General features: G+C 40.2%; 2 protein-coding genes across 2 annotated transcripts; one reads left to right on the top strand and one right to left on the bottom strand.

Annotated features, from left to right (window-relative positions):
• Positions 1 to 1,097: 1,097 nt before the first annotated feature.
• LOC121805796 (threonylcarbamoyladenosine tRNA methylthiotransferase-like) lies at positions 1,098 to 5,811 on the top strand. The gene is made up of 11 exons (XM_042205799.1): positions 1,098 to 1,294; positions 1,400 to 1,438; positions 1,751 to 1,842; positions 2,209 to 2,458; positions 2,568 to 2,687; positions 2,778 to 2,853; positions 3,221 to 3,429; positions 3,573 to 3,681; positions 4,061 to 4,153; positions 4,909 to 5,069; positions 5,185 to 5,811. Exons 1-11 carry the CDS (start codon positions 1,127 to 1,129, stop codon positions 5,722 to 5,724), a joined length of 1,857 nt encoding a protein of 618 aa, XP_042061733.1. The 5' UTR covers positions 1,098 to 1,126; the 3' UTR covers positions 5,725 to 5,811.
• A 31-nt stretch (positions 5,812 to 5,842) lies between these two features.
• On the bottom strand, positions 5,843 to 9,317 carry LOC121805795 (FT-interacting protein 7-like). Its single transcript, XM_042205798.1, has one exon. It carries the CDS (start codon positions 9,135 to 9,137, stop codon positions 6,042 to 6,044), a length of 3,096 nt encoding a protein of 1,031 aa, XP_042061732.1. The 5' UTR covers positions 9,138 to 9,317; the 3' UTR covers positions 5,843 to 6,041.
• Positions 9,318 to 14,640: the final 5,323 nt, after the last annotated feature.

Raw genomic sequence — 14,640 nt, forward strand, 5'->3', positions numbered from 1 at the left:
ATTCTGCATTTGGTCACTCGATATTAAATTACCTTGACTCGACTTACTCGTAACTCAATTGGTTTGAAATTAAACCTTATAACAAGATTCATAAACTAATAATCAATCTATCTAATGATTGAATCTATTGTCATGAAATTTTAAGTATACGATCGATTTCACTTAATCGTACAATAATTTATGTAGATGTATTTTAGCGTAGCTAGAATTACTTGAGATACTTGACATTATTTCACTTAAAGTGATAATTATGCATAAGCTAAAATTAATTACTGTATATGTTAGTACTGTCATAATACTCCATTAAATATATAGCTGAACCATCCCATATTCCCATGGAGAAAAAACTAAAATTAAATCTCGTCTAAATTTAATTTAGCAAACTGAACACCGATTGAATGACTATATGAGCTATATATAATATTTAAATTCTAATTTGCCGCATTGACATATTTGTCTTCCAAAATAAATATTGTGGGCCAATGTGGATTTATTTGCGAACCTACTGGCTTATCCCCGATGAATTTCGGATAAAGACATATCCCATTTATTGTATGGGTATCTACAAATTGGAAAAGTAAGGAAATTAATATACATTACACAAAACACATTTAGAGGTTTTGTAATACTCCACATTTTTTTAATTAAATCTTTATACAAATTTTTGGTTCATTGGGTCTTGTATTATGCATTTTGATTTAGGAGTTTTATACTTTTATTTTAATTTGATTGAATCTTTATTTAATGGACTTCAAAATTTACTTAATTTTTCTTATGTTAATTAAATTTATTTATTTATTTTAAAATTAATTCAGTTGCAATTTTAATTTTAAAATAGTTGAAAATTTGAGAATTTTATTGATAATGCACATTATCAACTTATAAAATTTTCATTTCTTAATAATTTTTTAATCAATATTATAACTGAATTATTAATAACATATTATGTTAATAACGAGTCATATAATTTTCATGTACTCTCCCTTTATATTAGTCAGTCCAATATAATCTAGGCCCAATAATGTAGTTTCTTCCCCAATTATAATTGGACTAAGGCCCAACTATAAAACTCCAGCTAAAAACTCGGAACATTTCTTTCGACGCTCCCCTAACACCAACTCACCTAATGGAAGACATTGAAGATTTGTTGGCCGGAGGCGGCGGCGGAGTGCCGCCGGGATTTCGGCTTTCGGTGACGTCGGCTGTCGGAGTTAAGCCGAGGTCTAAATCCAGGAGCACCGTTTTTCAGGACTCATTGAAGAGCCCTACTTCTGCCAAAATCCCTGGCACGCAGGTTGAGACTTCAGATATTTGTGTGTATTTGAATGCGCGACGTTTTTTTCTAGTTAATTTATTTTTTATTTGCTATGATTTTTAATTGAGCTGTTTGGTGTTACAGACAATCTACTTGAAAACTTTTGGATGTTCGCATAATCAGGTAAACCTTTTGTATTTGTTGAATTAGGTTTATCTTATATGTATTTCATGTGATCTGTTGTGTCTAATTCGTGTTTATATTACTATAATCTAGTGATATAGCTCTTGTTGTTAGGAGATTCTAGGTGCACTTGATATTAATATTATTTTTATATTAGTTTGATGGCTGAGGATCTTCTTTGGATGAATGATTGAGTTATTCCATATAAGTTAGATTAGATCCCTGGAGCTGCTGTATTGTTGTACTTTTGTTATCTATAACTGCAGGTCCCTCGGAATTTAAATTTTTTGCTGAAGTTGATCATTATTGCAGAGTGATAGTGAATATATGGCGGGTCAGCTTTCAGCGTTTGGGTATAATTTGAGTGACAATCAAGATGAAGCAGACCTATGGCTAATAAACACGTGAGATCCCTTCTTGTCATTCATACATGTTTGGATTCTGTCTTTTACTTAATTACTGTTTTGTGTGTAGTTGTGTGGATAGGTTTGATCTCCTAATTCTGTAACTGGTCAGGGAGTTGAAATGAATTACTATCCACAATGGTCAATTGTTAGTCAGATTGATGTTGTGGTAGATGCTATACATGTAATCCTTTGAATAAATTGTGATTTAAACCTGAAAGACAGCCTTCTTGTAGTGCTTTTCTACCTTACTCTCTTGGAGTTTGCAGTTCTATTTAGCTTTTAAGTTCAATAGCTGATAGTGTGTGTTTCTAGTGTAATAATCTTCACTTCACGAATCATTTGTTTCAACTTGTATAAATGCAGTTGTACGGTGAAAGCACCTAGTCAGTCTGCCATGGAAACACTCATAACCAAATGCAGAGATGCACAAAAGCCCCTCGTAGTTGCTGGTTGTGTGCCTCAAGGTAGCCGAGACTTAAAAGAGCTTGAAGGAGTAAGTATAGTTGGAGTTCAACAAATTGATCGAGTGGTGGAGGTCGTTGAAGAGACTCTGAAAGGTTACGAAGTTCGACTATTGACTCGCAAGACATTGCCGGCACTTGACCTACCAAAGGTGTGAATTTTAGGTCTTTCCATTGTATGTATTGGTGTTGAAAACAACTTAGTTTATAGTATTCAGCTATAAGTTTATATCTTAAGCTCCTTTTTGTAATTTTTTGCAGGTAAGAAAAAACAAGTTTGTTGAGATCCTCCCTATTAATGTTGGTTGTTTAGGTGCTTGCACTTATTGCAAGACCAAGCATGCTCGAGGTCATCTTGGAAGCTACAAAGTTGACAGCCTTGTAAGTTCACGGGAAATAGTGAAAACATTTGTTGAAATTTCAATTATTCTTTGATTAAATTTTACTCTGCCCAATTTGACTTTGTTGCAGGCAGGACGTGTTAGAGCTGTTGTAGCTGATGGAGTAAAAGAGATCTGGTTGAGTAGCGAAGACACTGGAGCATATGGTAGGAGCATTACTTTGTATGCTAGTGACTAATGACTTGATTGTCTGGATAGAATGCAAAATACTATGAAGGGGATAATTTGCACTTTGACGGTCTGGAAACGCTTTAACCTTGCTTAAAGAATTGATCAGTATCAGGTGATGATGGGAAATTGAAATTGATCATTGGAAGAAAAAGAAACTTCAATGTTTCATCGTCCTCCCCACAACTTCATGTCTGTTTTTAAAATATGGATAATGTCTTGATACAGTTTTCTTTGTCTAGAGTAATGTTACAAGAAATGTCGACTTGAACTTGAATTTTTTACATGATGTAAACATGATATTTGACAGCTCAATGAGCTCATATTATCTTGGTCAATTTGCAGGTCGTGATATTGGAGCCAATCTTCCAATTTTGCTCAATGCTTTAGTGGCAGAGCTTCCGTCAGATGGAAGCACAATGCTCCGCATTGGAATGACTAATCCTCCTTATATTTTAGAGCATTTGAAAGAAATAGCTGAAGTTTTGCGCCACCCATGTGTGTATTCTTTTCTTCATGTGCCAGTTCAGTCTGGTAGTGATGCCATTTTATCTGTAAGTATTCCCTGATAACCTTTTATGTGAAAACTAGTTGTCTCTCAATTATTTCTTACTTTATTGCTTAAAGTTTGAAAATGTCATTAGACATCAATTACTTGATGTAGTCTTTGTTTCCTTTTTCTAATGTTGGTCTTCAGACAATGAACCGTGAGTATACTGTCGGCGAGTTCAGGAAAGTGGTTGATACATTGATTGAACTGGTCCCTGGAATGCAGATAGCAACTGATATTATATGTGGATTTCCTGGTATTTTCTGGAATATCCTTTCTCTTCACTTTTACTATCGGTACTTCTACAATTGATTCTTGCAGGAAGTTTATTAGCTCTGAGTTAATAGTTGGGATTGCATCCATACATGCACTTAAATACTGCTACATATTGATATGGTGACGTCAGCTGAGGGACCAAAATAATATTGACATTAATTTACCTGTAAAAATGTTCTTTTATTAGCTCACCGAGAATTTTATTGTTTCTCCCTCAATTTTCTGTTGGATGCTCGACTCTTTTCACACTTGGTGTATGTCATTTTTCTTCCATCTATCCATATTATTCTGCCATTTTGTTACTCCTCCAGTGAAACACGAGAATTATGTTACTTATGTTATATACTTCTCTTTCGTAGGTGAAACTGATGAGGATTTTGAGGAGACAGTTAACCTCATCAAGGAGTACAAGTTACCTCAAGTTCACATATCACAATTCTATCCTCGACCTGGTCAGTTGTGCCTGTTGCAGCAAAATTAATTTAACTTTTTAAGTATTATGTTTTTTGGGAAATAGTTTGCCGCATTTTTTTGGCTTTTTACATCCTTATTTTAAGGAAGACCAGAATCAAGCTCTCTCTATCTCTCACATGCTTTATTGTTGTCTAAACCAAATAAAATATGATAATAACACACCTAAAATCAACAAATTTGAGGTAATATAAATAAAGAAATTGGAATGGGATTCTAAGGCTTCAGTTTGGGGAAATGCTTAGAACTAGAAATTGGAAACTTTACCCAACATGACTTTGAGTTCAACTCTATTTCAGACGATCAAGAATTTAAAGATTCCTGCACTTTTGTTAGTGATACATCTAGTTTTGTAGCAATAAAATACAGGTTTTCTCAAATTTTTAAATGCTTGGGCATCTTCTCTTGTACTACTCCCTCCGTCCGCAATTAGGAGTCTCATTTCTTGGCTGCACGGGTTTTAAGAAATGTTAAGAAAATTGGATGGAAAAAAGTTAGTGAAATAGGGGTCCCACTAGTATATAATTAGTTTTAAATGAAATGTGACGGGAATGAGTTAGTGGAAGGGGAGACCTTATTACCGTTTATGGTAAAAGTGAATCGGGACTCCTATTCGCGGACAGACTAAAATGGAAAAATGGGACTCGTATTTGCGGACGGAGGGAGTATTTATTAATGTTTTGTGAAAATTCGAAGATGCAGAGATAAAAACCATCTAATTTGTTAACTGGTCTAGGAACACCTGCTGCAAGGATGAAAAAGGTCCCTAGTAACATAGTGAAGAGACGAAGTCGAGAATTGACAACTGTATTCGAGTCATTTACACCATATGTAGGAATGGAAGGCAAAATAGAGAGGATATGGATTACCGACATTGCAACAGATGGAAGTCACTTGGTAAGATCATCCTGCATCGACTAAAGATTGATATGATGAATGCAATCTCCAAACCATAATGCTTCAACAAGGAAATGAATCTCCTTTCTCATACTTATTACCTCTTTTGCTTTAGGTGGGTCATACGAAGGGGTATATTCAGGTGCTGGTGGCTGGGTCTGCAAGCATGTTGGGAACTTCTGCAATGGTGAAGATAACATCTGTAGGTAGATGGTCCGTTTTTGGAGAGGTGCTTGAGATCCTGACTACAAATGTAACTACACGTGTGAATCAGAATAAGGAAATCCTAACGTGCTCCAACTTGAACGAGACATGTTGTTCAAAGGAATCAGAAACATGTGCTTGTGGACTAACAAGTAGCTGCGAACATACTGATGATGTCAAAACCATTCCATTCACACCAAACGGGAAAGAGCCAGACGAAGTGAGAAGCCAAGACCTTGTCGGATGGTTACTAAGGAAGCGGAAGAATAATTCCCCGCTAAATAATGAGCCTGAGGCATTGGAATCTGATGAAAAGCCAAGATCGAAAGATGGAGTGCATGAGTGGGTTCTCGTCGATAAAGCTCTTCTTTGTGGGATTCTCTCGAGTTTTTTCACTATAGTTTCTGTAATGTTGTATCTAGGATATAGAGATGTGAGTCATCAATTCTAGACACTCAGTCGCTGTAATTGTTTTCTTATTGGGATATTTGGCAGATTAAACACAAATTTTCCTATTGATGTGCTGGTTTGATTAGTAGAACCATTGTTTCTCCTTGCACCTTTCTCAATTTCTTTAAATAATATGTTGAATAACATTAAAAGGAAAAATTGTTACAGAATGCACAAATTAGAGATATTGGAGAAATGCTGCTCTAGTAAGGTAAGCTGCTAAACTTAGCTTTTGCTGCAGCTGATGATGAAGGCTTTATTGGAACTTATTTACTCGATAAATTCTCTGCTTCTTTAATCTTAATGTTTGATCTTGTCTCATAGAAGAGAGTCTGACCTTGCTGGTAATCTCTTGAAGAAATTGACCGGAACCGATGGCAGCTTGCTCCGAAACCGTGGGTGTCGAAGAATGTAAAGGCCAATGAGCACTGCTACAACTTGAAATGGAGTGACATACAAAAATACAGCCCAGATCAATGAGAAGATGATGAAGATGGCTGTCGCCCTCGGGTCTCTCCACCCCAGTATCGACAGCGCCCTCTCCCCTTGCGTTGCCAGGTCTCCAATCACGGTCTGCACTCTTCCTGCAATGCTCTTTAACCTATCATATCTCATCCTCACTAGGTCAGATGGGCGAGATGTTGGGAATGTGTCGAACTCCTCATCAAGCTCATCCGGATGGGTGTTCTCAGCCTGAGAGAGACGAGCATCCATGTGTGGCGGAACCCTTGACCTCAGCCGGTAGTTCCACAACCCAATGACAAACAGGTAGAGAAAGATCGTTGGAAGGATCAGCTCTGGGTAGCATATGAGTATCAGAAACAACACGTGCACCAGGATGGTTGTCAATGGATTCTTCCAATAACAGATGCCATCAAACCACCGGATGACATATGAAATCCCAGAAAGGAGTGACATTATGCGGAAGAAGTTGGCCTTGCTCCTCCTCAAACTGAACATGTGATAATCCACATCCAACATATATTCCACCACCTCCCTCCTAAGAGGTGGCTCAGCCCGGATCAACCGTGCAGAGACTATCTGCATAGCTTGGTGGCGCAGCCAATCTATGTGCCTCACAGAGATTGGTTGAACGTAGTGCATCTTTGGCAACAACGGCCTGCTGTATTGAGCCATCATGTTCACCCAAGCTGTGCAGGTGAATCGCAGTGCTAAATGGAGCTCACCGTGCTTCCTCAATCCAGAGGGAGCTAGCACAAGCAGCGGGTAAGAATGAGTGTATATTCTATCCGTCTCTAATGTCGAGAGCCTGATTCTAACCTTCCCGATCCTCTGATCCCTTGCATCATCCTTACCATTGATGTGGCAGTTGTCAAAGACACCAATAGTTATCACAGTGCAAGGATCGTGAACTTCCCATGTGTACTGCTCGTTCCAACGAGGATGTAGCGTGTCAAGAAGCGTTCTGGTACGAACCCATTTGTTCCCATACTTTGCTACGCAGTATGCATCCGTGAGCCTATTATCTTTCCCCTTCATCGGTAGCAGGTTTCGGGCACTCAAGATTCCAACTTCAAGCATCCCAATACTAGGTTTCCTCAGATGCTTGGACGATGGCTGAAGATCACTGCTGAAATGCGTGGACTCATCAAGAACATGGTAGGCTGCATCAATGCAGATCCGGAGAAGGATCCTGCTCGCGAACTTCACTTCTTTTTTCTTCTCCCCATCCTCCTCTGCCTTAGATGGCTTCTGCAGAGCATACCACCGCGGCTCAGGCAGCTTGGAAGTCTCGATTCTTTGTTGAACCTCCCTAACAGGTATCAAGATCATCCCAATATTCTCATCCTTCCCCGGTCCAACCTTATCCTCCACACTAATGAAAATATACTCATCAAATGGCTCAGATGCAACAAACATAAGCTCCTCATTCCACTCTGGGTTGATATGCTTCATAGCTGAAGGCCTGGTGGCACGGATTTGATGGCCGTGCTGCACCTTAACATATGGATCAGGCATTCGCCCTCTATCAGATGGCACAAGATCTTGAGCTGCCATGATGTGCACTCTGAGGTAGTACAGTCTTGGTGAGAAATACACTTTGGATCTCGTGCTAGCTAGACTCTGCTGGCTCAAGCTATGAGCATCGGAGTGCCACGCCTCCGGGAATGCTTCATCAGCCTGCGTCCCCATCCACACTGCAAGCATGATCTCTCCATGATCAGGGTGCTTCTCCCCTTTCTTGTTTGCCAATTTGTACCACTGTGGAGCCAGAGGGCTATCCGGTGGCACGCGCAGGGGCACTTCCGCAACATCAAATACGACCTTCCCCACGAAATCATCTTTGCCAAAGTCCTTATCTTTAACTGTAACCTCAATGAGGTTGCTCTGAAGCCTCTCCTTTGAGAAAGCAAAGACTGCATTCCAAACTGGATATTGATTCTTCTCGAGATGCTTGGTCACACCTTTGTAGTTACCCACTTTCACTTCTACATAAGGATCAAGACTGCCGGAGATGTCCATGACAGGTAGATCCTTTGCTTTAACTACACTGATGTATAGAAAATTCATCTGCTCCACCAAATCGTAGGTGCTTGCTGTTTTATCTCTGCCCCAATACCCCATCCTTGCAGCCAACGGTGGCCGTGTCTCCACCACGCCATACTCCGGCTTCTGCCCCGGGAACTGCATTTGCATCACAGTGGCAGCCGGAGCTCCACCGCCTTTAGCAAAGTCGGCCCTTTTCTCGAATACAGGCTTCTCCGGCGGAGGAGGAGGAGGCCCGCCTCCGCCGGTGCCAACAGAGTAGAAGGTCCGCACCTCCTTCTCCTTGCTTTTCTTCTTCTTGATCTTGTCATGGCTCCCCTTGTAGAAAAACTCATCATCAAACTTGCCGGTGTTAATCTCCTTCAACGGCGGAGGAGCACTCTCTCTCTCCCTCTCCCTCTCCCTCTCCTTGTGCTTCTGATGGTGGTGGTGGTGGCTGTAGTGATCCTCCATATTGCCCTCCACATGGTTGAGAACCTCCTCCACCGCCTCAAATCTACCACTGGAGGCGGCGCCACCATGCACGGAGTAAATCTTCAAGGCAATATCGCCCTTGACGTGGGAAAAGGGGCCTCTTTTTTCAAGAGGGTACCTCTGGCCCATGGATTCCTGCTCAGATTCAGGCACAAACCTGCCGGATATTCGGACTTTCCCAAGAAAATTCTTGTGGCCTTCCTTGTTATCATTGTAGACAGAGACGTCTATGGACTTTTTGTCAAGATCTCTGGGATTCTTGATGTTGAAGACGAGCTTCTCGTCCCAGAAAGGGTTGAGATCTTTGTGCTTAGTTGAAGTCTTGCGGCGCTCCTCGTCGAATTCGACCTCCACAAAGGGGGAGGCGCTGCCGTGGCCGTCTTTGGGCATGAGGTTGCTGGCGTCGAGAACCTCCACCACCAGCTTGGCCATTGGGATTTTGGAGTGGGTTTGGTTAGAGAAGGAGGAGAGGCTAGGGGTGAAAAACAGGGTAGGTAGAGAGAGGTGGAGGAAAATGGTTGGCGGTGGGGGAAGTCATTTTGTTATTTGGAGTAAGAAGACAGTAACTTGCGTTTGAATTTAGTTGGGAGGAAAGAGGTACTAATCGTTATAGTAGTAAAATATAGGCGTTTAATACGTACTTATTTTTTTGGTTGAGGGGCTGGGAGTGGGACCCCTACCCTTTTACAATGTTTATCTATTGTTTGTGTTTATTTATTTAAATAGAACAATATAGGTGCCTGAGTTTTAATTTTTATCTCTTGGATTAGGTCATGAATTTTCTTACGTGTATTTCTCTGATATTTTGGTGTGTATAAACGTTCACACGTGTCTGTTTCTGAACGTCAGTATCTATCTATCTATATGTTTATTTTATACTTTCTTCATATTTTAAACCTAAACTCTAAAAATGTCACATAATATTTTTGGTGAAATATAAGAGAGAAATAGATAAAAATTATAGTGTTTCGAAAGAGATTAATGTGGAAATATCCATATTTTCATTAAATTTTTACTAATGTTAATTTGTAATTACCATATTCTCAAGTTTTTTTCAGAACTACTCGCTCTGTCCCATTAAAAATGAAACATTTTCTTTCTTGAATTATCCCATTAAAAATAAAATGTTTCTAAAAATAGAAATAACTTTATCTCTAATTTTTCATCTTTCTTTATTAATTCATAAACTAATACTATATAAAATCTCGTATTGATTCTCAAATATTTCATTTTAAGTGTGACGGAGGGAGCACATGAATGGCGAAAATTTTGGACCTTGCTAGTATAAATTCATAATAGGTCCTTGCCCAATATTTTAATATATACAGTAAGTGTGTTGGGGGTTGGAAACTTCAGTGGAATTAGTTGAAAATGAATGGATTGATCATGGAAAATAATGAACCACTTTTCAAAAAGCCATTTTCTCCCTATTTAAATAGTCTGATGGGATTTCCTTTTCACGAGTGTGGGGAGGAATTGCTTTCTTGTTTCATTTATTTGGACATTCGAGCATCCACAACCTTCCTCTTACCAGCGAGCACGGTTGTAGACCCGACCCCACTTTTTTCGGCCTGCTCTCTGGCAAGAGCACAACACCCACAGCTGTGCTCTTCCACAAGGACGAGCACAATTCAATTTAAAATTCAATTAAACAAAAACATTTCCATAGTATTAAAAATCACAATAAATATTACAAATTACAAATTACAAATAAAAAAGACATAATTAAAATCCTAAAAATTAAAAATTACATAATTAAAATACTAAAAAATAAAAATTACATAATTAAACTCCTAAAAATTAAAAATTACATAATTAAAAGCTAAAAATACCCCCGTGGACGACTACTCATCCGGCGGCACTACCCCCAATTGTCTTTGGAGACCCAATATCATGGCCTCATGCGATCGAAGTTGCGAGGGGGTCATAGTGGACCTATCGGCCATATTGAGTTGGGTCAAAAGCTGCCACAACGAGTTGGTGGGGGTGGAGGTGGCGCATATGGAACGGGAACGGGAGCGGGAACTGGAGCATCGGCGGTTGCAGCAGCGGCTCGACGGCGGTTGGCCGCCGCCTTCTTCCTTCCTTGCGGTCGACGTTGGGAACCGCTCGGGCCGGCGTCGGGGCTACCCAAGTTAGCTCCAGCGAGTTGGCTAGCCACTTCTTCGGAGCTGGCGTCGAATAGGGATACCGACCTTGACCGTTTGGAGGAGCCCTTAGAGGAGGATGTTACGCCTCCCATATACTTCGGGTGCGTCCGCGTCTCCTGCCAAACGTTGAGGTACTTGAACGGCCTGTAGTTCATGGATTGGTAGGTGCTCATCGCGGCAGTGATGATGTCGACCTCGCTCCGGCCGCTCCCGGCATTCCGCTCTTCCTGGAGGAAATAGCCATTGAACTTGTCAATTTCATCGTTGGCTAGGAAGATGACGTTGCGCACCATACTCATCGTTCTCTGGAGGAGGGGCCGAATATTCTATTTCCGGACTAGGAAACGGTTGTGAACCGAACCATTCGGGGTTCCAACCGTGGGAGGGCGGGGGGCCATCGCCTTGGCCGGACATTGTTATGATGTAGGAGTGGAAGAAAGATTGAGAATGGATATGAGAGAATGAAGATGAGAATGGATATGGGAGAATGAAGATGAGAATGAATATGGGAGAATGAAGATGAGATTTGTATATTTTGGTGTGAATTTTTGGGTGTGAAAGTGGGGTATTTATAGATGAAAATGTGTATTTTTGAGGGAAAAATAAAAAAATATAAAAAAGTGGAAAAACGGTAAAAACGGATATATTTTTTTTGGGAAGTGAAAAAATAATTTTTTTTTAATCCGTTTTTTTAATTAAAAACCGATTTTTAATTTAAAAAAGTTCAAAGGCAACGGCTATGCCGTTGCCCAATCGCTGCTCGCCACGTCGCCTGCTCGCTGGCACGGGCGTGCTCGATGCAGCGAGCAGCGCCGGATCTCGTTCTTGCCAGCGGCACGGACGTATGGACGCCGTCCGTCCACCGTTGTGCATGCGTTACTGGGTTATCCTTATTATTAATTGAAAATTTTAAATGTCTTTTTCGAAGATTTTATATGCTGTGATATATACCTTCTTGTTATTGCCGTATGATGGTATCAATTAATTTTATTGATGATTAGCACATATACATGTAGTTTTTGAATTAGTTAATTAATCTGTAGTTAAGAGATATTTGTAGAAAATAATTCTATCTATTCATTTTGTTCTTACTTTTGCATCAATGGTTCTGAATTTTGTTTACCGAAAAATTATATCACAAAATATTAGGTACTACTACGATTTATTAAGAGATGCGTTTGATATAGTTAAAAATTGAAAGTAGAAACATGAGTAAGCTATATATAATGTTAAGGACGTTACAAAACAATTAATTACTATATGTAATAATTAAATGAAAGCTCTGGCCAAAGAAATTAGCACGTAACCAATTGATTATCCTGCATATAACAAAGAAATTCATAATATTGTATTTATAATTAAATGTATTTTAAGGACAGATAGAGAGATCTTTATAATTAGGATTGAAAAGTATTAGGTCATCCGCAACGCTGTCTCTTAACCGTCTTAATTCATGGGTCCCATTGTATTTTTCATCTCATCTCTTAACTAAGAGACAACACCTGCATCCCTCCATCTTTTAACCTTCTCATTCCACAAATTCAATTAATAAAAACACACTTCATTAAATAAAAAAAAATTATAACTTAAAATTCTATAAAAAAATTAAAAAAACACATAATTAAAATCCAAAAAAAATTTAAAATACATAATTTAATTTCTTCCGCTCACTCTCTCTAAATTCAAAATCTTATAACTCAAAGAAGCAGAAGAAAGAGTTGTCTAATGACGATCATGTGAGTCTACTGGTTGCCAAATTTTACCCAAATGTGCTCCATTAGATCCTCCTGGAGTTGGGTGTGGGCGGTAGAATCACGTGTCCTTGCCCGAACAGACAACCACTCTTGCAAAGACGGATGCACTCCACTGCGAGGCGGACTACTTACGGTAGAGCTTCCCGGGGTTTCAGGGTCGAACCAATTTCCCTCCTCAAGTCCTTCGTCGGCGACAATCATGTTGTGCAAGATTATGCACGTATACATGATGTTGACCATATTCTTCATAAACCATGTACGAGCGGGGGCTTTGATAATGTTGAATCGAGCTTGGAGAACCTCGAACGCTCTCTCCACATCCTTGCGAGCAGCCTCTTGCTTCTGCACAAAAAGAGCATGTTTTTCGTTCATCGGCCTGTTGAACGTCTTCACGAAGGTTAGCCACTTCGGATAGATGTCGTCGGCAAGATAGTACCCCATTTTATACTTGCGGTTGTTAGCGATGAAGTTGATGGCCGACGCTTTACCATTCAAAACTTCACTGAAGAGGTCGGATTGGTTGAGCACGTTGACGTCGTTGTTCGATCCGGGGACCCTGAAATACGCATGTCAAATCCATATCCGGTAGTCGGCAATGGCCTCGAGTATAACGGTGGGGTGGGTGCCTTTGTGGCCGCTCGTGTATGACCCCATCCACGCCACATGGCAATTCTTCCATTGCCAATGCATGCAATCGACGCTGCCAAGCATCCCGCGGAATCCGTGCACTTCTTCGTGAAGTCGGAGCAGAAACTGACAATCTGCAGTGCTTGGCTTCCGGAGAAATTCGTCGGTGAAGGCTGCCCGGACGCCTTTGCAGAAATTCATCAAACACATTCTCTCAGTGCTTTCCCCAATGTGCAGGTATTCGTCGAACACATCCACAGTTTGTCCAGTAGCAAGCTGACGGATTGTTACAATACATTTCTTGAGCGTCGTGTGACTGGGACGGCCAACGGCATCGAACCCTTCTTGAAAGTACTCTTCTCGGGCTGCCAATGTATTTGCGATATGCAGAAATAGCCGTTTCCGCATGCGGATACGACGACGGAAGTAGATCTCTCCCCATACCGGGTTCTCACAGAAGTAATCGCGTACCAACCTTACGGCGGCTTCCTCCCGGTTACGATGGATGTAAATCCGGGATCGCCTTTGAGGCGGCGCGGCCTCCTCTTCCTCCCTACGTCGATCTTCTTCTAGCGATTCTTCTATTATTCGACGCATTTGCTCAAATGGATCCATGAATGGATTAAATTTGGGAGAAGAATAATGTTTTGAGATTAAGAATGTAGAGTGTTTGAGTGAGAATAAAGAGTTTTTTTTGGTTGATTAATTTATGGGAATGATTTGATATTTATAGAAGTGATTGGGGGCTTAAAAAAATACAAAAAAATTTAAAATTTGTAAAAAACGGCTATAAACGGCTAGTATAGTTTTGGGATTTTTTTTATTTTTCAAATTTTTTCTGAATTTTTTAAAAAAACAAAAAAAATACATTTTCAACGGAAATAAACGACGCCCACTCGCAGGCTCGCAAGTGGGCATCATGGACGAACCACAGCTCGCCACGTGGCCAACGCGCGTGGCGAGCTGTCTCGCGGGGGCCTCTCCGCGGTGAGATAGGGGACGGGCTGGGGACGAGACGGAGCCCGTATCGCTGTCTCGATGCGGTCTCGTCTCTCCGAGACGAGATAGAAACAGTATCGAGACGCGATGCGGATGGCTACTAAAAACTGAGTGGAGTCTCTGCTCAGCATTAGCCCACCTTTATATTCAACTTTTAGAATTTCCGTCCTATTGCATGAAATTAAACTACTTTATAATAAAGATGAAATTATATGTTTCTCATTAAATCGTCTTCACAAAAAGTAGCACTAGTCAATAATTTGTTGATATTTGGGTATATATCCATGTCACCACAACAATTATTTGGATAATTACATAATTTGGGCAACCAATCCACAAATAACATATTGAAGGTTCTTTTCCAGATCAAATTATTAAGGCCTAACTGGGCTTTTAGCCTTTAAT

Source organism: Salvia splendens, chromosome 5, assembly GCF_004379255.2.
Source record: "Salvia splendens isolate huo1 chromosome 5, SspV2, whole genome shotgun sequence".
NCBI lineage: Eukaryota > Viridiplantae > Streptophyta > Magnoliopsida > Lamiales > Lamiaceae > Salvia > Salvia splendens.